Here is a 22696-nt window from a genome sequence, read left to right as displayed (position 1 = left end):
TCACCATCACTGTGTATGACACACACAACCACACCCAACAACCACCATCACCGGAGGGGGCCATACGTAACCTCTATGTTTGCCTAAACATCCCATCTTTCCTACCATCTCAATCTCAAACCTCCCATTGCTCTAGATTTGTCATCCCGTCACACAAACTCCCCCCCCCCCTTTCCACCAAACCATGCGGCATACACAATTTCCAACAAAAGCACACACAGGAAGCCAAAGCAAATCTCCAAGCGCCCGGTGTTTCCGGGCATAACCTAAATAGAACACCGCATTCACTCACAAAACCAAGTTGGTAGCACGAGACATGTCCCTCACCGGCGTGTGCGTGGGAGAGCCCTCCTCAAGCGTGGGGGGCCTGTTCTCAACCTCAGGAGTCCCTACCAAGCCCAGGGGCTTACCCCTCCGACTCATCCCACCGCCCGAGAGAGCAGGGCGATGAGAGACCATAGGTAAGGTAGACTCAAGAGGCAACAATAGCCTCCCCTTGCCCTGCCAATGTTGAAACTTGACAATAGCCTGGCCGGATGGCAACCGCCTCCCCCCTTTTCAGCCCCCCTCAGCTACAGACAAACATTCTCCTCAAACATTACCTGACCCAAAACCGCTTTTAAAACACTGCCTCCACCCTGCGTTGTCTGAGATTGTGCTCGCCCTTCCAGGGGATGTTCTAACTAGCGCCTTGGAGAACAGCAAGACCCGGGTCAATATCGTGAACCGTGAGGTAGCTACACACTGCTCAATAGGTATAGTTTGGTGAAGCAGAAAGCGAAGCAGTGACCGCAATGTTTAACTTTACTCCTCAAGACTGGCGGCTACCTTCCAACTGATAATCAAGAACACGTAACTGCAGTCGTTCAAAGTTGATTAGTGCTATGTAATGTGCATTGATTCTGCCTTGGTATGGTATACTGAAAGAGGTTCGTGATGCCCACGTAGTATCTCGTTTAGAGCAACACAACAACTGCTTCTGTCATGACTCACCAAGAAGCCTAGTGAGAAAAAGAGAAAAAGTATTGTTGGTGATGGGTAAATGCTGACATCTAACAATACTCATTCAAAAAAGAAAAAAAGAAAAAAAAAGAAAAAGGAAAAAAAAAAAGAAAGACAAAAGGGTCTGGAGGATACATGATGAGGCCCATATAGACTAGCCTGTGGTGACAGATTATACTCTCCTTCTCGCCGGAGTTGGTGATCGTCAAAGATCAAAGTCTGACTCTTTGAGGACTGAACATCCCTTAGGTAGCCATGAGGGCATTTGAGTATCAAACAATTTTAAATTGTCTATTCACTTTCTTATTTTTACTTCACTGGTATTGATTTGGAATGGAAACCAGTCTCACTAAGAAACCTTCAAAGGGCATCTGTCTCAGCTCAGCCCAGCGGCTCTCCAGGCCTTCTGTCAACACACATAGGCACATGTCACAACAACATCAAGGGGCACTCACAGAAACGTCGGTCACCTTGGTTAAGCAGTTTAATCCTTTCTCTTGGTACCCAGGGTGAGCAACTAGATAAGGTAGATAGATAAACTCCCGCCCGTCTTCAACATCCAGCAGAGCCTGCCGAACAATGACAGAAAGAAACAAGGCTCGTAAAAAGATCTCACCATCATCACCAAAAAAACCGAATCCCAGTCCAAAGTGTGCACACACCATACACGACATAGAAAAAAAACGACCGAATGCCAGCTTGAATACTCCATATCCCATGATTACATAGTGAGGTAAACAAAAACGAGAAATACCAACAACAACCATCGACAGCTATACACACAGCCTGCCCACCCATCCGTCCATCATCACCCAGAAACCCAGGCCACAGTAACCAAGACCACACCCCCTCCTATACACCCCACATTGCCCCTATCCAACGCCCCTCTCAACCTTCACACATCATCCCTACTGAATAGTCCCCTGCCTCAGCTCCTCCGAATCAGGCACCACATCCTCAATCGAGTGCGCCCTCTGCCTCAGCCCCTGCTTCTCCCCCACCATCGCCCCCGTCGCCACATTGCCAGTCCCCTTACCCCCAGCAGGAACAGCAGCCTTCTCCTTCGCCGGCTCAAACCTCTTCTTCACCGCAGAAATCATCTTGAAATACCAATACCAGTTCAGCGTGTTCAGCGTCAGATTGCTCGCCACATATGTGACCGCCAACCAAACCGGCACCGGCCCCGCATCCTTGGCAAAATGCATCAAATTCTTGTCCACCCCAGAAGCCTTCTCAAACGCGGCAGCAATGTAACCCGCATCGGGGCCCCTCTGCACAGCCTTCCACATGTCAACATACACAACAGCGGATTGGTACGTTCCCCAGACGAGTCTGCAGCAGAAGAAGACGACCAAAAGCGCGATCCCGTTGTAGAGCTGCGGCTTGGAACCGGTCATGTTCAGCTTGTCAAAGAACCAGTGGATGTTCAGGAACGGGGTGGAGAGCTCGTAGAGGATGAAGATGGAGGAGTAGTAGTTCAGATAGGGGCGCTAGTAGTTTCGTCAGTACACCGCATTACATCAAAACAGGGGGGGGGGGCGAGAGAGAGGGAGCATCAAACGTACGAATCCAAAAGTGTAAACCGCCAGCGCGCTCACCGCATGCGCCAGCAGCCCCAACCCAAAAATATCCAGATTCAACAGCGTGATTCCCAAGTCCCAGACGAAATATCCCGCTGCCAGAGCCTGGATCATACCACTTGCTCCAGTGTATCCCCATACTCTCTGCTCCCAGTCGCTGTTGGCCCTCTCCTCGTCATAGTACATCGTCCATAGCGCCAGCCCGTTGATCAGGACTGACTGCGCGAGCGAAACGACATGGGCATCCCAGTTGGCCTTTCTGGCGCGGTGGTTCTTGGGATAGTATTTCGAGAAGAAGGCGTTGGAGATGATGGGGGAGAGGATGGTGTGCACAAAGGTGTAGAAGGCGGCGGCGCCGAGGACTTCGTGGATGTGCAGAGGGAGAGTGGGGAGGTGAAGGGCGTCGGCGTAGGGTTGAATCCAGGCTGAGAGGGCCGGGATCGGGGCGATGGGGAAGGGGTCGCGCATGCTGGGCGGTTGTGTGAAGCAGGCGTTGCTGATGCTATCTAGGTGGGGGCGGTTTTGTCGATGGTGCTTGATGGAAGTTATAGGTTTTGTGTCGATCGAAACCTAGGTGTATTCCGTTCGTAGGCACCAACCTCGACAAAGGGTTGGTGGTGGTTGGAAAAGAGAAGGCCAAATCAGGCGGCTGTTGCCGTTCGTTCAGAGAAGCTTCCTGATAAAAGGTGTGGTGGTTATTGGTCACCAGGCACCCACACACCTCGCTACCTCCAGGCAGATGATGCAGCCTCTACACCTTTCAACCACCTTCTTTCAGAAACAGTTCGAAGTGTGGTGTTGTCGGGATATCTTTGTTGCACCCACAGTTGCTGTGTGATGTCTCCGTTCCGTTAACAACCAGCCATGTGCCCCGTCGTCATTCGCGTATGGATAACTCGGAAGACAGCTGTTGCAGCAAACCGTCAGTTGTCGTTGTTCATCAGCCTGTTCTGGACCACTCAAGTCCCTTTGAGGTGCGTTTTGTTGGGGATCTGAACCAGTCTTGGCACAGATCAAGCTTCTTATCTTATCAACACGCCGAGTACCCTCTACCTCTGCTTTGCCCCATCTGTCACACAATTTCAAGTACTCTCTACAAGGTATCCAAGTGCAACCCTCCAGCGGGGTGCCAGAGTAACTTCCACACCAGGTAGCTTTCCGTCCCGTCACGCGGGCACTTGGTGGGTAAACGTCATTCTGAGACTTGGGTCAGATGTCGCTTCTAGCTCAACCAGGTTGGGGCTGAAATGTGGACCGCTTTGACCATGACCTTGCTGGGCCTCCTTCAGGTCAAGATGCCGAGGTACGTGATGTTCTAAACTTGTGAGAAAGTAGAGAAGAGGAAAAAGGAGGTATATGTTGGTTATCGTATGATCTCTGCCTTGGGTTGAGGTCCCACGACGTGGACAAGATAGGTAGCTGCCACCACCATGCTGAACCGCGCCTTGAAAGAATTGTATAAACGGCGTCTCATTCCCAAAGATGGTCACACGTCCCAAATCACACACTCACTACCCATGGACTTCTCAAAACGGTTCCCAAAGTTTACTAACATATATTTCCCTGTCGTCCTCTCAACTGATGCTGCGAAGTCGCCCTAGGTGTACGTACAGTTACCCCTTCTTCTCTGTTGTTTACCCCTTTTCCCACGCACGCTATACTAGAACCAAAATATTTTGCATGGCACAGTACAACAAGCAGTTCTACTCGAAGAAAAACAACGCATTGAATAATAAAAAGCAAAAAATAGATATAGTAAAATCGGTTGCATCGCTTCAGCCCACAACAACCACAGCCAGAGACAACCCACACAACTCAATACAACACAAACAACAGCCCCCTTCTCTTCCAACAACCACCCCTTCTAACCCCTCCTCAACCCACCAACTTCCCCCCGTACATCCCCCTGGCCACCCTCTATTCACATTACCACCCATCCCAACCCCCCTCACAAACTGTAATTAAAACCCAAACGGATTATCCGGTGCTATTAACGCGTCAGCATTTTCATCGCTTCATGGTAATCTAGGTTCAAAAAAACTAAAAAAATAAATAAAAAAAAACTTACTAGCTGCAGCCAAATTCGCCCTCCGTCCGGTAGCCTGCGGCGCCAACTTCTTCGCATCAGGCTGCACCCCGAATCTCACCGGCGGTGGCGGCCCCGTCTTCTGCGGCATCAAAGGCTGCATCGGCGCCGCCAATCCCCCACCCACTGGACTCCCCGTTGTCCCAAACCCAGTCAATCCCGTCATCTGCGGCTGCAGCACACTCATACCCGTCTGCTGAGGCTGCAACGGCATGGGCAGCCCGCCACCAGGAGCAAAAGGCTGTTGCTGAACCGGCGGCTGTCCGAACCCACCAACACCAAACCCGGTAGGCTGCATCTGCATCGGCTGCATGGGTGGTGCCATGCCCGTGGGTTGTGACATGAACGGCCCCGCCGGAACAGGCTGGAAACCTGTTGGCTGAGCAGGAATACCCGTCATCATGGGCTGCATCATGGGCTGCATCCCCGTCATTTGAGGCTGCATCCCCGTCATTTGAGGCTGCATCTGCTGCTGTTGGGCTTGCATTTGGGCGGCGTATTGCTGCTGCATCCGCTGCTGGCTGATCTCGGCTAGGCTCTGACCCGGGGGCGCGACTTGTGTCTGGAAGCCCGTCATCTGGGGCTGGAGTGGTGGTGGCGCGAATTGACTGGGTTGAGCCGTCTGAGGAGCTGATAGTGGTCGAGACGGAGGAGGAGGAGCGATCAAACCGCCTTGACCCTGGGTATACTGAGGTGCCACAGGTCTAGCACGGGCAATGTTTTGCGGGAGCTGCTGAGTGAGCGGCTGTCCGTTGACAACGGGAGCTTGCAGACCACCAAAAAAGCCAGGGGTCGCGCCGGTAGGCTGTGGAACTTGCGCGGGAGCTGGAACCGGGGCAACTGCGGCAGCGGTGGGAGCAGGCGAGAAGTCCAAAGCAGGAGGAGCTGGTGGAGGCTGAACCTGTTCTGGAACTAATGGCTGAGAGAGCAATGACAGTTCCTGCATCGAACCCGTGAGCTTGGCCGTACTGGGCGCGGGAGCGGGGGCGGGAGCGGGAGCGGGAGCAGGGGCTGGCGCAGGAGCCGCAACGGGAGCCGGTGCGGGTTCAGGTGCCTTCGCTGCCGGAGCTGGTTCGGGAGTCTTGGAAGGCTTCACATCCCAAGCATCGTCATCGAATCCACCTGCGGGTTTGCTTGGAGCGGCCGCTGCAGCTGCCGGTCCTGTCGCAGTGGTGGGAGACGCCGACTTGGGCTCGGCACCGCTACCATCCTTCTTAAAGGCATTAGGATCAACAACGTTGTTAGTTTCCACTGGTGGGGCTGGCCGTCCCTTTCTGGTGTTGTTTCGGAGAGCGCCCCCAGGACCCGAGAACAAACCACCACCAGACTCATCATCGCCAACACTACCCTTGCCTCGGGCATACTTCGTATCCAGGTATCGCATAACCTTGATGATATCACCTTCTTTGAATCCCAATTTCCTCAACACCGTAGCATTCACGTCTGGCAGCACGCTCTCATCCATGGAGTCCCTTTCGAACGCTTGACAGTACCGTTCGCAGGACTGAGGTTGGATGTCGCAGTCCAGGAAAAACTGGAACCAATCGTAAGTGGACTTCTTTGGCTCAATAGACGCTCCGACCTTGGTCTTGGAAGACGAGGAACGTCCACTGCGAGCATTCTCGGCGGCAGCCTTCTTCTTGAGATCGGAAAGGGGCTTGTCTTCGTCGAGCGAGATGCCGGTGATCTGCTCGACATATTCCAGATCCGTAATCGACATCTTGGCGATGGGTACCGCGATCCTGACACCGTTCACCTTGTGCAAGTTGAGCTTGCCATCCTTCACCCCGAGGAACTGAGCGTCGACGGTAAAAGACTTTGACCGATCCGTCCACGTCCGCACCTTGGCCGGGTCGGGTTCTTGCAGTAAAGAGGATGGTCAGCGAGCGGTCTTCAAACCCCATAGATCACAAGAAACTTACTCGACTTGACGCTCCCATCCTTCGATTTCGACGAACCCGAGGCTCCGTTCTCGCGTCTGCTGGAGTGCTGTTGTCCCACAGTGTTACCATTTCTGGCCTGAGACAAACTACTACTTCGCTCGGGCAAACGCAATCCAGGGCCTACCTCTGAACTTCTCCCCTCCCTTTCCTTTCTCTCCTCCCGCTTCGCCGCCTTGAGCGCCTCCTTCGTCAATCTCGCCTCCTCCAGCCGGTTCTGCTCGATGGTCGACCGGCCCGCGTTGATACCGGAAGCCGATGTCGGAACCGGAGTGTCGAGCATGCCGGTGACTTCAATGTAGCTGCTCGGAACGACGCCTTCCAACTGGTTCTTAACCCTGCGGACCATCCACCACTCCTCGCTCTTGGTGTCGTCCAAGATGATAACCTCATCACCAATCCCAACCGTAACCTCGTCCTCGCCCTGGGCCAAGAAATCGTACAAAACAACGCCGGTCTTCTGCTGAGGCACCTTGCTCCCCTTGGTGGCTTTGACAATCTCCATCAGTCCCTCAGCACGCACGGCCCCGGCCAGCTCCCCAAGCATCGCAACAATCTCTTCTGCGGTGTCCTTTGCGCCCGCATGAAAGTCGATGCTCTTGCTTGGTTTGACCAGCTCCATAAAGACGTGCTTGCCTTCCCGAGAATAATGCGTCATCAAGTTCGCCGTCCACTCCTGCGATGGGCCGTCCGAAGCATGTTCGGGGGCAATCAAGATGATGCCAGTCCGAAGGTTGATGCCCAGAGTAGTAGGCATCTTCTTCTTCTTGCCCATCACCGAGACCATTTCATTAATGTTATACATGTGAAAGTCGCCAGGGGTGAGTGGTGCCGTGTTTGGAGTCTGAGGAACAGAGTCGCTATAGCGGTCGATGCGATCACTGTCACGGAACCCGTGTGTCTTCAGACCGCCCGAAGCAGGCGCCGAGCGGGCAGGCTCCGAGACCTGAGAATCACCACGCGGCCGGGTCGGAAGAGGTGGCGATTTGACCTCCTGTCCTTCTTCTTCTTCAGCAACATGCCGTTGTCCAGATGGCTGGAGGTCCAATGGCGCGGGGGTATGACCTCCTCGAGCAGCCATCATACCCGCAATCATGCTGGCTGGGTTCGGCGCGACAGGAGGCGAAGCCGGGCTGGCCGGCTCCGATGGGGGTCTCGGGGGAAGGGCGGGGCTGGGTGCGGCATCGCTCGGCGTCCTGACGGGAAGCGGAGGCGGAGTTGGGATGGACGGTGCGGCCTCCTCCTGCTTTTGTCCACCAGCCGCAATCTCAATGTAGTTGGCCGGCGCGAACCCGAAATCTCCTTGGTACCCTACCAAAATCCAATCCGGGTCAGTAGTATCGTAAACGTCGAGCTGGGTCTCCTCGGGGAAGGACAGCTCCTCGTCGGTTTGCCTGGTGTATTCATACAGCGCGCGAGCCTTGCTTTCCGGTTTTACCTGCAGCCATTGTACACCTCGTATCAGCGAGACCAAAGAATGGCCAAGTACCCTCCAATGCTCCGACGTGACGTACCTCCTCGATGTAGTTATTCGGGATCAAGCCAACCGGCTCATCCTCATCCTCGGCCGTAGCCTTCTTCTTGGCCTTCCACCAGTCATCATCCGTGCTCTTTTCCAACACATACAGAACGTCGCCCTCGGTGATTGACAGTTCCCCCTCCGCCTGGGGAGTGTAGTCGTACAGGGCCTTGTACACACCAAGGAACCCCATTGCTGCCGCAGTCTTCGTAACTCGAGCTGGATCGATCGTTAAGGGGGGGGGTGGAGCGGGGTGCCGCGCGCTATCGGTCGAGATGGTCAATGGTACGAAGCATTCGGAAAGGGGGTTCACGGCGTTGTTGGAAAATGGGTTGTTGCCGTCACAGGCGGCGAAGGGCACTGCGCGCGCGCGGGGAAAGGTTGATGCAACAGTAGATTTCCCTCTGCTGGCTGGTTTTTCCTTGACTGTTGACTGTTGACTGTTGACTGTTGACGTTGGGCTGTAGCCGAAGCCAGTGGACTTGGCGCTTCCAGAGAGAACGCTGGACTGTTGCAACAGGCGGACGAATCGAATGCGAATGGGAAAGTGGACAAACGTGGGCGTTGCCCCGGAAAGTGGACCGAAAAGGCGCGAGCGTGTGGTCTTTTGCCCACAAATGGCTCGCTCTTCCGCCGGTGGTGGTGCTTCTTCTCCGTCCAAACCTTTCTCCCTCACTCTCTCCCTCTTGTCGTCCTGGGATAATCAAAAAAAAGTCGGATAAGTTGGTTACGAAAACAATAACATGCAAAAGGAGGTGGTCGAGAGATGATTGAATGAATGGGGACCCAGAAGCTATTGCTCGGCGGACCGGGGGAAATTGGCCGGGCTATTCCCAATATGTTTCAAAGGCTAGACTGGACAGGAGTTGAAGATGTGCCTGCAGGAAGGCGTAACGTTAAAAACGCAATTGTGTAGATAGGTATGCACATGGTCTAGGTTTGTCTAGGACGAGTGAAAAGCTGACGTCTCATAGCAGAATTCACTTAACACATACATGTGCAGGAGTCCGCCCGGGCAGCCTTCTCTTTCCTGTCTCTGTGCAGCCTGGCAGTCAGCCTTAGATAACGCACTGTCAGTCCCTGCCTGGCAGCTGGCGTTGATCCCGTCTGCTGAAAGTGGGTGGGGGCATTTAAACAGAGCGCCACGTGCTCTTCCACGGGTCTGGAACCCTTTGGAAAAAGGGGGGTGAACGGTCGCCCCTGAACACCGGACGATGTAAACATGGTCCAAACATGATGGGACCGTTGCTTTGAGATTCATCAAATTCTCTATCTATCCAGACCTTTCTTAATATTTATCCAGATGGTTCCCGAAGCCAAGCTCGGAAATTTCCCTAGTTACCGCGCCCCTCCTTGGAAGCATCTCTCTTAGAAGACACCTTCCGCAGCGCAGCGTCGTCACTCTCATGCATCGAGCTCTGCCTTGTGCTATCCCGCCGCCTCCGCGAAACAACTCCCGGGAAGTATCTCGGCTCATGACCTGAAATGTGTTCCTCCGAGCCGGAAACCGTCAATGGGGAAGCCGTTACTGGGCTTGAAAAGACCTGGGATTGTGCGCTAACTGCCGGGCTACCGGTCTCAACCCTGGCGGACTTACCAATAATGTTCGGGCCCTGAGCTTGCGAGGCGGGAGATGGCGCATGGCTCTGTTGCTTGGAATCCGCCGTGACAGTATTCTTGGAGGGCATTGCAAGGGACGCCACGCTCTGCGCGGCGGCATCCACAGCAGCCGCATTTTCAGCGATCGATGTGTATCTCTCCACCCTGACAGCAACAGGTCAGTCTCAACACAAACTTTGAGCATCCAAACAAGGCACAAAACTCACATTCTGCGCTCCTCCATTAGAGTGCGGTACCGGAACTCCTCTCTTCTATCAGGTACGTTGGTCTTCACCATGTTGCCCCGAGCACCCGGAATGTTGAAGTTGGGCCCTAACCACTGCTGCTTCACCGAGTACTCGTAGCCGCTCTGCTTGACAGAGTTCTTAGCCAGCTCGCACATATCGACCGGGCTCAGCTTGTAAATCTGCGCCGCGACAGCGTACTCCTCAATCAACGGTTCCTTGGTAAAGGCAAACTGAAGCGGGTCGTCGGTTGACAACGACACGTTCAATCCACGTTTGAAGTACTGGTAGAAGGGGTTCCTTTCGTAGGCCAAGAACAAGGCGTTGTTGCTGAGGGGCGACATGGCGATGCCGATCTGTTCGAGATAGAAAATGTACTGCAGCAAGGGAACCTTCCGGAGAAGCAGTCCGTGACTGATGCTGTGGCAACAGAGGGCAGCGGCAGCAAGATGCTCGCTGTCACCTGCTTCGCCGCAGTGCGGTCGGAGAACAAAGGTGTTGAAGCCCCGCCTCTTGCGCCAGACGTTCAGCGAGGTCATGTTGGCGAACAGATAGTAGATCCAGTAGCTGTAAGGAGGATTCTGCTTGCTATCCCACACCCGAGGGACTGGAAACTTCTTGAATAACCTCCTCTCGACCTTGCTTTCGTCATCGACACTATCGAATCCAATGACTCTTTGCAGGAAGACGTGGAGTTTGGGGTGACTATTTGGGTCTTTTGTGACTTCAAACAGAGGCCGGAAGATATTCACAACCACTTGTTCGAAATTACCCATCAAATCGCTAGCCTTGTACACATCATACAGGCGAGGGATCTGAATGAGCCACCGGACATTGTGAGAGAAGAGCTTGTTGTCAATAACCCAAGCCGCAAGTTTGTCCCACTCGTCAAGCGACCGTCCGTAGATGGAAATGCGCCATTCCACCATCTGGTACTTGCTCGACTCCAAATCGGAGATGACCTCTTTGGTGATCTCAGCCAGGTAACGACCATTGATAAAGTTGTCCGTCTTCAAGAAGATGGTACGCAGTCGAGATTCGCCAATAGGGTTGTACTTGAGGTTGAACTTGTCGAACCGGTGGAAGGAGTCCTTGTGGGCGTGCATGTCCAGCGTGTCGATACTCAAATCATAGGCCGTGAGGTTGATACTTTCAAACACCTCCGCCAGTGTCAAATGCTTGCCATCTCTGTACAAAACGATCTCGTCCGGAAACTTCTTCATTTTGCTCTTGATGAACCGCAGCAGATGCTTCTGGTTCATACAAGCAGAGTGGTGAACGTGCGTGTCCACCTTTCTGACGTTGTAAAAGTCACGGTGAGGCACCTTTTTGCTGTCGGCGGTCTCCTGGTACTCGTTCAACAGCTGATAGAGGTTGAACTTGCCCTCCAGATACTGCAACCGCCGGAAGGCAAAGCTCTTGCTGGGGCCGTCCGATGACACGCTCGAAATCTCGTCGAGATCAAGGTAGTACTCTTTGATGGTAGGCACCTTGATGACAGGCGAATTTGTTTTGCTCGCCTCCTCGGTCTCATACACCTGGTAGACGCCGTTGTCATCAAGTCGGTATGTCATCTCGCTCGGACCCGGGAGGGGTAGCAAGTCATCCATGTCGAAATCCTCGCCAATATCCTGCCCGGGCTTCCGCTTACTCCTATATGGCTTTTGGGGAGTGTCGGGAATATCGAAAGATTGGTCGCTGGAACGCTGCTTATCTTTGTCCATGCTCAGAACCATGCTATTAGCCATGCTGTTGTAGGCGCTGTTCTGAGCCTTTGTGCTCCGGCCAGCCTTGTCTCTCTCCTCGCTCCACGCTGGCTCTGGGGGCGGCGGGTAGATGGGCCAGCTAGGGTCATCTTTGGGATTGTCCTCGGGGCCTTGATTAGATAGGCTGATGTATCTGTGACGAATATTCAAAATGTTCTGGATCCTTTGGAATATGGTGCTCAATTCCGCTGTGATCTGAGGGTCCGCGTCCATGTAGGTGCTGCTTCCGATACCCGCAACAGCGCCCGTGTTAAGGAGCATCTGCTGCTGAACCGCTGGGTCGATTTGATTCCCGGGAGCGCCCGCGGCGTTGTTGAGATTGGTGAAGCTACCGCGGCTTGGAAGGCTGCTCAAGCCAAAGTGACTCGGATCGCGCCTCGCTGCGCTGAGGGGAGGCTCATATCCAGATTCGGGCAGGATCGCCGGGTCGAGGTCTGAAAGCCTGATCCCGCTGGCGTTGTGCGCGGGGTTCTGGCCCAGCGCGGTATCGATATTGCCCAAGGTGTGAGACGTCCCCGAAGAAAGCAATGGGCTTCCCTGAGGGGAGAACTGGGTCTGTGTTTGCGTCTGCATGGTGCGGCTGTCCGTCTGGCTTCGCTGGTAGAACAGTTTGGCCTCTGACTGTGTCATTTGGCGTTCGGCAACGAGGTCGAAAAAGGCGGTCTTATGGGGCATGTCTCGGGGAAGCATGCCCTCCTCGAGCTCTGCATCATCCGCCCTGCGGACGTGGCCATCCGAACCAGGACTTTGGGCAAGTGAATCGGGTGCCCCGTGAGAGCGGCCATGTTCGTGTTGTTCGAGCAAACCGTCGGATTCCGTGTCACTCTGCCCGTGCCGGGTGTACTCCTCGTCGTCCGAATCGTTGGCCGGCATTTGTGTAGCTGCAAACCTGGGCGACGTCGAGTTTGACGACGGGTCATGCGAGAATGAGTGTTCTGTTCACTGCATTAACCGGCTGTTCCACGCGCGTAGACAGGTCACACTCAAGTTGGCATTTTGAGCGGTTGGCAAACGCAGGACTGACAGAGCCCAGAGCAACAGCGAGGCGTGGTAAGAAGCATTCCTAGGTAGCAAATGTAGAGACAAACTTACGGCACATCGTTGAGGCTGATCGTGGGCAAAAAGGAGGGGTAGAAAGCACAAAAAATAATTAGATACCGCACACTCTTGACTGACTTTTGACTGGCTGTTTTTCCAAATCCAAACCAGCTTCTTGAGTGCTCAGCTCCAGCCGTTGGTTGGATAATATATACAGGCGCCCATCAGGACCAATGTCTTGGTTGAGTCACCGCCCCCTCAACGAAGTCCTCTCCCTTCTTGGGCTCTGACACTTTTCACCTATCGTTTTAGCGATAAGGCAAGGCATGACGTACCAGGGCGAGGCGCTAATCGCCTGCCAAGCTCAGCTAAGAAGCTCTTTGTTCTAGCGGCTTAGCAAGCATGCATACCGACCCCAGCCGCCGCGGGAACCCCTGGATTGGAACGTTCAGGGTCCCACTGGGAGAAGGGGCACGGCGCCTTCCGGGCGGACTCATGCTCACAAGCACCGGCCCGAAACAATGTTGTTTCTCGGTATCAGTCACATGGCATCCAACCAGGAATGCTAAGTGGTGGCTGTTGCGCCCAACTGGGAAGGTGAACAAGTGGAAATCTCGGCCCTATATGGGGCCTACCATGTTTGTATCAGGTAATATCTACAACTGGGGCTTGCTCACAAAGCAGCTCCTCAGGATTTGGTCGGCGCGGTGCCCCTCCTGCTAGGCGGCTTCCGCTTTCCGTCCAAAGAGTACAGTCCTCCTGCGAAAAATACAATACAGGCTCCTATCAGCGTTCCAAACGCCAGCCGGTTTCCAAAGAGCCATATACTCAACAACAGACTGATCAACTTGCGAATGTTGAGAACAATTGTCACTGTCAGAGCCGAGCTAGCTGCAGCCAAGAGGTTGACGCCCCGAATGCAGGCATACTGCGTCAAGACGTTGAGCGTGAGGTAGAACAGTTGGCTGGGTATGTGTATCTTCTCGACAAGCCGTTGCAGGCTGGGTGAGAAGTTAGGATAGTCCTCCGGCGGGGGGATTGGAAGCGACAGCGGAGGGCTGTTGGCAAGCTTCATGAACTGTCTAATCAAAGACGGCAAGAATGGCAGGAACAAGGGGATCGAGAGAAGATGCGAGTAGAACATGTTCTCCTTCCACTGCGGGCCGTACATGCGGTACGTCTCTTCGGTGTAGAGGCCCATGATAGCAGAGAGGACCTGCGCGACGAACAGGATTGTGAGGCCAGTTACAAAGCTCGTAGCCCCGGCAGATCCACTACTCGTAGTTCCCTACATCACACATTAGCTTCATGTTCATGTCCATAGGACCCCGATAAACCGTGCCGACATACCTTGGTCTGCGAATCAGACCAGGCGGCAGTGATCACTCCCACAGTAAGCAAGAGCACAGCTGTCACCTGGATCCGAGAATATCTCTTGCCGTACAAGCTCCCAGCCAGCATGGTGGTGATGCTGCCTCCTGAGCGCAAGATGATGTGCACCGGTACAGAAATGTCATAGCTAAAGGCGTGGTTGTTGAGAACATTGATGGCGAAGAACAGTACAATGTTGACGAGCCAGCGGCGAATTGGGACTCTGTTGGATTTGAGGTAGAACGGCGGGCGTCTGCTGTCGAGTTGGGAGGGGAGACTGGTGATGGCGACAAAGATGAATTGCACAAAAGTCAACAAGAAACCTGGCCGCAGCGCAACTGTGTTAGTGCCGTCGCCCAATTGCCCATCAGAAAGTGAAACATACCGCTGTCAGGTTCCACCTTGATGATTGACTCGAGCGCAAAGACATTGGAGCAGCAGCCGCCAAAAATCAGCGACAGCATAGCTCCAACGGCCAGCCATTGCGGGATGGTCTCGATAAACATGCGCCCTGCGAGCGCCATGGCGCGACTGAAGACCGGACGGTTGTCATCAATGCCATACATCTCGGCCTTCTCAAGGGACGGAGCGGCGTTGATAACGCGGGGCGACGGTGCCGGCAAACTGAAGCCCTTGTCGCCGCGATCTTTGTTGTTCGAAGGCGTTTGCTGCAGTTTATGCGGCGCCGGGCGACGACGGGCGGCCATGGCCAGGGGTTGTGGGCGGCGCGGGGGCCGTTACGACGAGCGCATACAGGTTCGGGAATATTGTTAACGGAGAATAGGGGGCTGACTCGGCCTTGCCCAGCTATGCGGATAGGCTGTAGCGATGCAAGAAGAGACTCTGCTGAAACGGCGGCCCTCGCACAAGTGCACGAGTGTTGGTTTGGATGTTGCCCTGTCGGCTGCTGACGGGTGGGCGAGGGCAAGTGATGGCGGGGCAGGCAGAGAAAAAAGCGAGTGTGTCAACGGCAGCGAGTGGAGAGTTGTTTGTTCTCGAGAGGGTGGACGGTGGACGGTGGACGGTGGACGGCCAGTTGTGTGCTGACACGATGTTGTGGTTCAGGTTCAGAGGAAACAAACTGGCATCAATTACTTCGGCTTTCTGCGGCGGCGGTAGCACCAGCATTAAAAACGCCAATCCCTCCCCTAAGTGGCCAGCATTTTCGCAGAGTCGCCCGTGCAGCCGTTGCTTAAATATCTCGTCGTTGCAGAAACCCAGGGCTACGTTACTCTGGTTTTCGAACTTCCATGTGGCCACAAGACAAGGCGACAAGCCTCCAGAAGCACGGTGGAGATGTTCCGCGATACCCACCGCCCGCCATGATCCATGTTAAGATTGGGCGGAAGCCTGACGGGCAAGTGCCCTGAGATTTCAGTGTGGCTTGCCATTTGCCGAGCCGGGATCTTTTGCTGGCTTCCTTGGCTGAAGTCTCCCACTGAGGTCCCTCTGCAAGTCGTATTTGTGGTGGTGGGGTGCAGCTGGGAAGAATGCTTGAGATTGTTGAACCTGCATGCCCAGATCTTCGGCCGGTAGTTCAAAGTTCGATATCTGCTTCTTTGCCCGGGAATATGGATTGATGGTGTAAGTGGCTTGATACGGGAGCATTCCGGCGGGTCTCGTCTCGTATGTTTCAGTGTGTTTTCGGCTTTTTATCAAGTCCGTTCAGGCGGGGGATGAGAATCCGAAGCCCGGGTTTGGTCTTGTTCGCAGATGCAAGTGACACATGGCATGTGAATTTCTGATATGATATGACCGTGGACAATGAGGGTCATAAGCATGCTCTGGCAAGCAACTGGCACCACTAGGAGAAGTACTAGTTTGTAGCCATCTCAACTACGCCTCCCCACAATGGTTGACTTAACAACTGGCAATTCTACTTGGAGTTTTACCAGTACATGTCAAAGTCATACCTTTTACCTCCCTGTAGGTTGGAGATGGGTTGCCGTCCTATCCCCCGAAATGTGAGGCACCTGAGTTCTTCTTTTCATTTCACAGCAGTTTTACTGGGGGCATATATCGTAAACATATGCCTCGCACAGAATGTGATGTCAGGTAAGATAACTTACCTTAGATACAATTGGGAGCAGTCTTGAGCACTCTGTAAGTGAACCATGGAACATACGGCAGTGAAACGGCAGAACGGCCTGTTCAACCCTAACCCATCTCAAATCACAAGCCCCACAATGCTTGGCTGCGGCTACCAACCACAACAGGAGCTCACAGCTCATCATCATTCACCACTCACTTCATCAAACATTGTCAAGCAGAACGGTCACCTCAACACAGCAAAAAACAATCCCTTTCATCAGCACCACTTTACAGAGCTACAAACTTAGCTACAAATACACAGACTCTCTGTAGCCCTTTAATTTCATGCTTTCCGTAGTACTGAAATGAGCCTGCCACCATGTGTGTCTCTCATAACCCACCCCCCTATTCACTACTGTCGGCATACTAACATTACATTCCCCAGGACCGTCTTCGCACTCATCATCATCAACAAGGCCGGCGGTCTCATTTACAACCGAACCTTCCACGAAGGGGGCCTAAACAAAATCAGCACCAACGACTATCTCGTCCTCGCTGGTACTTTCCATGGGTATGAGGCCGCCACTCCTCACTTTGTCCTTACTGACACCCATCACTTCAAGCGTTCACGCCATTACAGCCCGCCTCAGCCCCATCCCCACCCCAGGAGCAAACCGCAACTCGGCCTCATCAGCTGGCACCATGACCCGGCCGGAACCACCATCCGGATTGGAAGTCCTAGAGTCAGAAAACTTTCGGCTGCAATGCTTCACTACTCTGACAGGCATCAAGTTCCTCCTCTTCACCGACACAACACAAACAAACGTCGACTTGACCATGCGGCGGGTCTACGAGATGTACACAGACTATGTCATGAAGAACCCATTCTACCAGTTGGAAATGCCGGTGCGCTGCGACATGTTTGACAGGAAGTTGTTGTCGTATATTAGGGAGATCAACAACAGGTAGACAGTGTCTGCTGGTCAAGGGCTGGTGTTGGTCTGTCAAGTGTCGGATTCAAGCATGAGGAGTTATCAGGCGTTCATGGGAAACATTATGAGATCCACAGTGCGATTAGGGGAATTACTCCGCCGTTTAATGACAAAACAGATTTATTCTACAAGAAGAAGCCCTTCCGCTGGGGGCATAACCGCTGATTCTTTGGGAAGAGTGGATATCGTGTGCCATCACACATTCTGAGCGCGATTCGAAGCCATTGGTGCCCTGTTACTAAGAGGTGTCCATCTTATCATCATCCTTCTTGTTGCCACTAGGCTCTCCGTCTTTGCCCAGCAGAGGTGTTGACTCGTTCTCTTCCTTGACAGTCTCCAACGTGTTCTGACCAGCAGCCTCCGCCTCGGCACGAGCTGCCCTCTCCTGCCGGGCCTTTTCCTCTTCCATACTCATACGCAGAGCCAGCGCCAACTCTGGGTCAGCGGACGGGTCGACGCCGAACTCGAATTCCTCGGCAGCACTGCCACCACCGCCGGCACCGCCTTGACTGGCATTCTCTCCAAGCAAAATGGGTGTAGCGAGAAGCTGATCGCTGAGCAGCTTGGAACTGGGGGGAATAACCTCCAGATGCGAGCCCTGGCCACTGCCCTTGACTATTTCGTTGAACGCCGTGAGCTTCTTGTGATTCTCCTCATCTATATCGCCAAACAGCACAAAGTCGACACTCGTGTTGGCCTTCTTCATCTTCTTGGCGAGCTTGACCAGGTCGCTCTCGATGTCTTCGATGGGGGAGCAGACAAACACGACGATGCGCGCCCGCTGGGATTTGTTTTGTCGGTGCTTGAGGGCGAGCTACAGAAGACACCATCGGTCAGTATTATGAGAAGTTGATCCTCACTGCGCAGCAACTCACATGTGCTACTTGAATACCAGTCGCAAGATGAGCGGATCCACGGATGTTCTTTTTCGTCCGATGCAAGCCTTCGAGGATCTTGCCTTGATCTACCGTAAGAGTCGCCAGAACCTCAGGGCCCTTGCCGCCCATGCTCATAAGACCGACCGACGACTCGGGGTTGCCCTGGATGACGTTCTGGAAGAGGATGTTAATGGCATCGCATTGCGCCTCGAACCGGGTTGGTGTGTAGTCGCCGTTCCTGCTGCTCTCGCTGTTGTCCACCACGATCATGACCGCCTCGAGCACCATGTTGGGCAGTTGGTTTGGGGTGTTGTCTGAATAAGGAGAAGCAAAATTGGACTGGCCGTAGTTTATCAGTAAAACACTGACAAAGGGAGATGGGCTGTGCAATTGTCGGGTGGTTTGAAGTTGAAGCTTCGAAAAGCAACTGGAAGTCAATGTGCTGGGGTAACAGAGCTCCCGCCTGCGTAAGGCGGTTCAGCCTGGAGACCGTCACGCCGACACCCAACCCTGGTCCAAAGCCTCAAGGTAGCGTCACCGATAAGGCCTCACACTGTGCCGCTATCAGCAGGTAGCGGTACCACCTGGGGTTGCGCCTGGCTGACCCCACCAAAATTCAAGCCCCACAGGCAACCGTGCGCCCCCAAACACCTAGCTCTGGCATTTGTTTACTTTGCAAACGCGGGCCACTCACGTCAAAGATGGCGGGTAGCCCTTCCCACATTTCGACTGTTCACTCAACTCGCCCCTTACGGATCTTGTTTTGACCAGAATTTGGCACAGGACTTCTACAATTCAAATATTCTACGGACGAAATACTTGATCTATCCCCTACAACCGCGTTCATCAGCCTATTGCGCCGTAATTTCTTCCCACTCCGATAAAATCACAGAACCAATGTCGAGCGACAACGAAATGGCCATGGTGCCGACAGAAACGGCCCTAGACGGTCAAAGGAGTCCGATCAAGATGAGGAAAAGAGGTGTCACAGCCACGCAGAAGCAGGCTCTCATGGAGAACCTTCAACTCGAGAGTATGTATCCCACTGTTACTTGACGCGACAAACATAATTAACACCCCCCTCAGTTACCGAACGAGCCCGCAAACTCCGAACAAACTACAGCATCCACGCGCAAAGTCTTCGGACACGAATTGAAATACGCGTCAACCGCATCCCAATGTCCCTCCGAAAAATGAAGATGGGCGACTTGCTTGACAAGTACTCCAACCAACAACGACCCCCCGTAGCCGGCTACCTCAAAGGACCCCCCGTACCAGAAAAGGACTCCAACCCTTCCAAGGTCTACCCTCCCCGAGCAGGAGGCGTGACCTACCCATCCGCAGCAGCAGGTGCCCCGCCCAAGCGCCGCAGCCACGAGATGACCGGCGGCGACAAGGAAAACGAAAACGACGCGCTCGCTAACCCGAAGAAGCGTCCCAGAGCCGAGCAATTGCCGCCGCCATCGTCATCCCAGGCGCAGCCTCCTCCACCACGAAGCCAAAACAACAGCAACGTCCTCTCCCCCACCTCCTCAAACACCCGGACGGTCGGTAGATGCAACCCCACGACTACACCAGGCAACACCATCCGCTCGGGAATCGCCCGCCCAACGGGAAATGTCTCCCCGACCAAAGGCACCACGTCAACCTCCCACTCTTTACACAATACCATCTCCCGTCCCCCGCCGTCGGTCTCCCGCCCTGGAACATCGGCTTCGGTCAGAAAAATGAACTTTTCATCATCCACCTCCACCACAGCCTCTTCCTCCGCAGTGAAGAGAAAACGCGCCTTGACAGCTGCAGCGCCTACCCCGCAAGCGGTAAGAACAACCGGTGCCAACCGGACTGGGCAACAACAACGAAGGATTAGTGGCACTTCGGAGTCTAGCGAGGCGAGCACGGGAACGGTGATTAAGAAGCGGCCGGCGACGGCGCCGGGGGAGAGGCCCCCGATCACGAAGGCGATGGCTGGGGGAAGTGGGCACGCAAAGAGCAAGAGTGGTGTTTCTGGGGTGGGAGTGGGGAAGAAGGCGGCGACTGTTGGGGCGAGCGCGGGGAAGAAGGTCGTTGCCGCTGCGGCGGCGGGAGGGAAGGTTGGGACGACGGGGAGTGCAGCGGGACGGGTGTTGAGGAAGAGGGCGCAGGCGTAGGGGAGATATGAAGGGGCGTGTTCTGTTCTGATGACGTTGTGTTAGTATTTTGGTATTATTTGAGGGCTTTGGGAGAATCGGGTGGTTGGTGGGCATTATCATTGCACGTGGCGTTTTGTTTTAGGCTGGCCGTTGGGTACAGGATAGTACAGTTCGATATGGGATAAGGGGCCATAGGATATAGCAGTCAAGGGGCGGGTTTGTGTGGTGTTTTTTTTTATATATATATCCAGTTTTTTCCACCCGGTAGAAGGGGTTCATTCTAGCATGTCTTTGTTATTTTTTACAGCACCAACAACTATTTGGCTCTTTGAAGCACAAAAGAAACATCCTTTCCAGATTTATCTACGAAACTGAACCCAACACGCTCTCCATGTTTATCCTTGTTTAACCAGCAGCAGCCCCCTTCTTCTTCTTATCTTCTACCAGCTCAATGTTATCCTCGGGCACATCCTTGTACTTTTCGAGGATGAACTCCTCAATTTCATCACTGACATCACCCTGGACTACGATTTCCTCACCGCCCGAGGGGGTTTTGGTGACGGACGAGCCGGTCGCGAATTTCTTACCAAAGTCCTTGGACACCTATTTTTTTTTGTCACTGTCAACATCCCCCTGCTTTCAAACGAATATCATGGGGGGGTAATAAGATTACCTTTTTCAAGTCCAACCCAAAAGCCTCCAGCCCAGAGACAGAGGTGACATACTTGCGCTTGTTGCGCTCGATCCGCTTGATGGTGACGACGCTGTTGGAGAGCCTTTCGGCCTGCTTCTGCTCGGCGGCCTCGGCTTTCGCGGCCTTCTTTTTGGCGTCTTTGGCGGCGCGTTCCTGGGCTTCAAGGGAGAGGGAGGCGGTTGCTGCGGAGAGGGCTTCGGGGGACCAGATCTTGGAGTAGAGGTCCGGGTGGGACTTTTCGAGCCATTTCTGACATTTGGCGGTTGTTCCGCCGTATTCACAGTACTAAGAGACGGGGTGTTAGTTTGGGTTAAGGGGTGTCGCGTGATGGGTTGCGTGTTGGAAGAGATGGGCATGCGCAGGAGGAGGGGAAGGGTGGCGGGAGGCAGTTCGTACCTCGGGTGGTAGTGTGCACACTGGAGAGTATAGGTCAGCTATGGTTGTCTTATGGCTTGTGCTCGCGACGGCGGGAGAAAAGGGGTAAATAGGGGAGGTGGTGAGCATCGCGACAGCCACAAACAGGTGATGTCACTGTGAGGGACAGCTCCAGGATGGAGGGGCAGAATTGCTAAGAAACGGGGTTCCCTACCACCACAGTAGGTCACATGCCGGCTGGCAGCAGAGGTCTCGGCCATTACAGTTCGGGAGTTCTGACGGGTACAGAAAGCGAAGTTGGGTTTGATATGATAATCGCGAGGTTGTTATCGTGGATGTTCGCCTGAATGGACTGCCCCTCCTAGGAATTGGACTGCGGGGCTGACTCTGATGGCGGGGCACTGCGACAGGAACAAAAAGCAACGAAGCTGGAAGGGGAAGGCGGAGACAGAGCTCTCTGGCAGTTGATCTGTGGCAGAATTCAACCAATCATTGTTTACAGTTTTGCATGTGAGCCCCGCATTATCTTTCAGCGGCTCGAACTCCAAAGCCTCGAAGTGATGGCGGCAAGCCGGCGCTTCCATCTCGACAATGTGCTCTTGTGCAATCTTCTATCCCTTTTCGGTACGCCTTCGAAGCTCCTTCCGTGTCTGATTGACTTTCCGACATGATCACGAGTCTCAGCACACCGGCTAGCGATTAGGGAGATTATCACGGATCGACTATCACCTACCTTGGATGAACTCGAAGCTCTGCAGTCAGCATCACCCGTTCATCTCATGTCACCAGCGTCGCGCTCGATCACCACTGTTCGGCACTCGTCACTCATCACGATTTCTGTCACCGCTCACCACTATTTCGTACCACCAGCCGAGCATCTGAACAACAGGTCTGTGAGAGCGCAAGTGTTCTCTCAAGGTTGGCTCTCTGGCTGTATCTATTCTTACTCTCACACATATGGAAGCTTCCGGTTTTCGGTCATAAGCTGCATATATGGGATGGGGTAGCAGCACATCTGCCGAGTTGGCAGTTGGGGCAATCTTCACAATTGCGAAGAAATGCAAGCAATCAGCCGACAGGAAACACACACCCAAAGTTCCGTCGAGATGGGGAGGTGTGGTAAGACAGCCAGGAACAGAAGATCTGGTGTTTCCTGTCACTCTCTATCTTGGCGCTCACGGCACTGTTGGCATTACATTGCCACATTCACACAGCTATTGTGCATCTAGTAGTGATAGCTTGGCTGGGCTGGAGCGAAAGTGATGGTGATAGTGATCAGAGCTGAGCTGGGCTGGCGGGATGGGATATATGCAAGTGCTACCGACCTTGAAGAAGCACCGGAGGCCGGCAACAAGCGTACTAGATGGGCGGCTGCGCCAACGGACCGGAGAGGAGGGCCATAGGCTATCACGTTATGTCGAGGGAGATCGACAGGTCGGCCGAGTGGC

At 53.9% G+C, this 22696-nt stretch overlaps 8 protein-coding genes across 8 annotated transcripts; 2 read left to right on the top strand and 6 right to left on the bottom strand.

The window, feature by feature from the left end:
- Positions 1-1422: 1422 nt before the first annotated feature.
- Positions 1423-3528, bottom strand: QC764_118810 (uncharacterized protein). The gene is made up of 2 exons (XM_062943146.1): positions 2568-3528; positions 1423-2492 (listed from the first exon to the last, which is right to left on the bottom strand). Exons 1-2 carry the CDS (start codon positions 3048-3050, stop codon positions 1911-1913), a joined length of 1065 nt encoding a protein of 354 aa, XP_062806216.1. The 5' UTR covers positions 3051-3528; the 3' UTR covers positions 1423-1910.
- Positions 3529-4543: 1015 nt separating this feature from the next.
- Positions 4544-8320, bottom strand: SLA1 (cytoskeletal protein binding protein; the record flags this gene model as incomplete). The annotated part of the gene is made up of 6 exons (XM_062943145.1): positions 4544-4569; positions 4651-5094; positions 5116-6528; positions 6591-6657; positions 6736-8046; positions 8123-8320. 6 exons carry the CDS (start codon positions 8318-8320, stop codon positions 4544-4546), a joined length of 3459 nt encoding a protein of 1152 aa, XP_062806215.1.
- Positions 8321-9352: 1032 nt separating this feature from the next.
- On the bottom strand, positions 9353-13232 carry AMD1 (AMP deaminase). The gene is made up of 2 exons (XM_062943144.1): positions 9954-13232; positions 9353-9891 (listed from the first exon to the last, which is right to left on the bottom strand). The coding sequence occupies exons 1-2, from the start codon at positions 12608-12610 to the stop codon at positions 9462-9464; spliced, it is 3087 nt and encodes a 1028-aa protein (XP_062806214.1). The 5' UTR covers positions 12611-13232; the 3' UTR covers positions 9353-9461.
- Positions 13233-13350: 118 nt separating this feature from the next.
- YEA4 (golgi uridine diphosphate-N-acetylglucosamine transporter) lies at positions 13351-15877 on the bottom strand. The gene is made up of 3 exons (XM_062943143.1): positions 14532-15877; positions 14126-14469; positions 13351-14063 (listed from the first exon to the last, which is right to left on the bottom strand). The coding sequence occupies exons 1-3, from the start codon at positions 14851-14853 to the stop codon at positions 13464-13466; spliced, it is 1266 nt and encodes a 421-aa protein (XP_062806213.1). The 5' UTR covers positions 14854-15877; the 3' UTR covers positions 13351-13463.
- Positions 15878-15955: 78 nt separating this feature from the next.
- On the top strand, positions 15956-17357 carry QC764_118770 (uncharacterized protein). The gene is made up of 4 exons (XM_062943142.1): positions 15956-16249; positions 16326-16558; positions 16623-16748; positions 16801-17357. Coding segments are annotated over exons 2-4 (474 nt in total). The 5' UTR covers positions 15956-16249; positions 16326-16556; the 3' UTR covers positions 17147-17357.
- On the bottom strand, positions 17317-18670 carry RPN10 (proteasome regulatory particle base subunit rpn10). The gene is made up of 2 exons (XM_062943141.1): positions 18045-18670; positions 17317-17983 (listed from the first exon to the last, which is right to left on the bottom strand). The coding sequence occupies exons 1-2, from the start codon at positions 18333-18335 to the stop codon at positions 17408-17410; spliced, it is 867 nt and encodes a 288-aa protein (XP_062806211.1). The 5' UTR covers positions 18336-18670; the 3' UTR covers positions 17317-17407.
- QC764_118750 (uncharacterized protein) lies at positions 17621-20197 on the top strand (the record flags this gene model as incomplete). The annotated part of the gene is made up of 2 exons (XM_062943140.1): positions 17621-19080; positions 19134-20197. The coding sequence occupies exons 1-2, from the start codon at positions 18945-18947 to the stop codon at positions 20195-20197; spliced, it is 1200 nt and encodes a 399-aa protein (XP_062806210.1). The 5' UTR covers positions 17621-18944.
- TMA22 (Translation machinery-associated protein 22) lies at positions 19763-22159 on the bottom strand. The gene is made up of 5 exons (XM_062943139.1): positions 21463-22159; positions 21270-21289; positions 20853-21158; positions 20459-20782; positions 19763-20319 (listed from the first exon to the last, which is right to left on the bottom strand). The coding sequence occupies exons 1-4, from the start codon at positions 21506-21508 to the stop codon at positions 20585-20587; spliced, it is 570 nt and encodes a 189-aa protein (XP_062806209.1). The 5' UTR covers positions 21509-22159; the 3' UTR covers positions 19763-20319; positions 20459-20584.
- Positions 22160-22696: the final 537 nt, after the last annotated feature.

Source organism: Podospora pseudoanserina, chromosome 1, assembly GCF_035222485.1.
Source record: "Podospora pseudoanserina strain CBS 124.78 chromosome 1, whole genome shotgun sequence".
NCBI lineage: Eukaryota > Fungi > Ascomycota > Sordariomycetes > Sordariales > Podosporaceae > Podospora > Podospora pseudoanserina.
The sequence above is the reverse complement of the archived record's forward strand: the minus strand, read 5'-3'. Positions and strand labels throughout refer to the sequence as shown.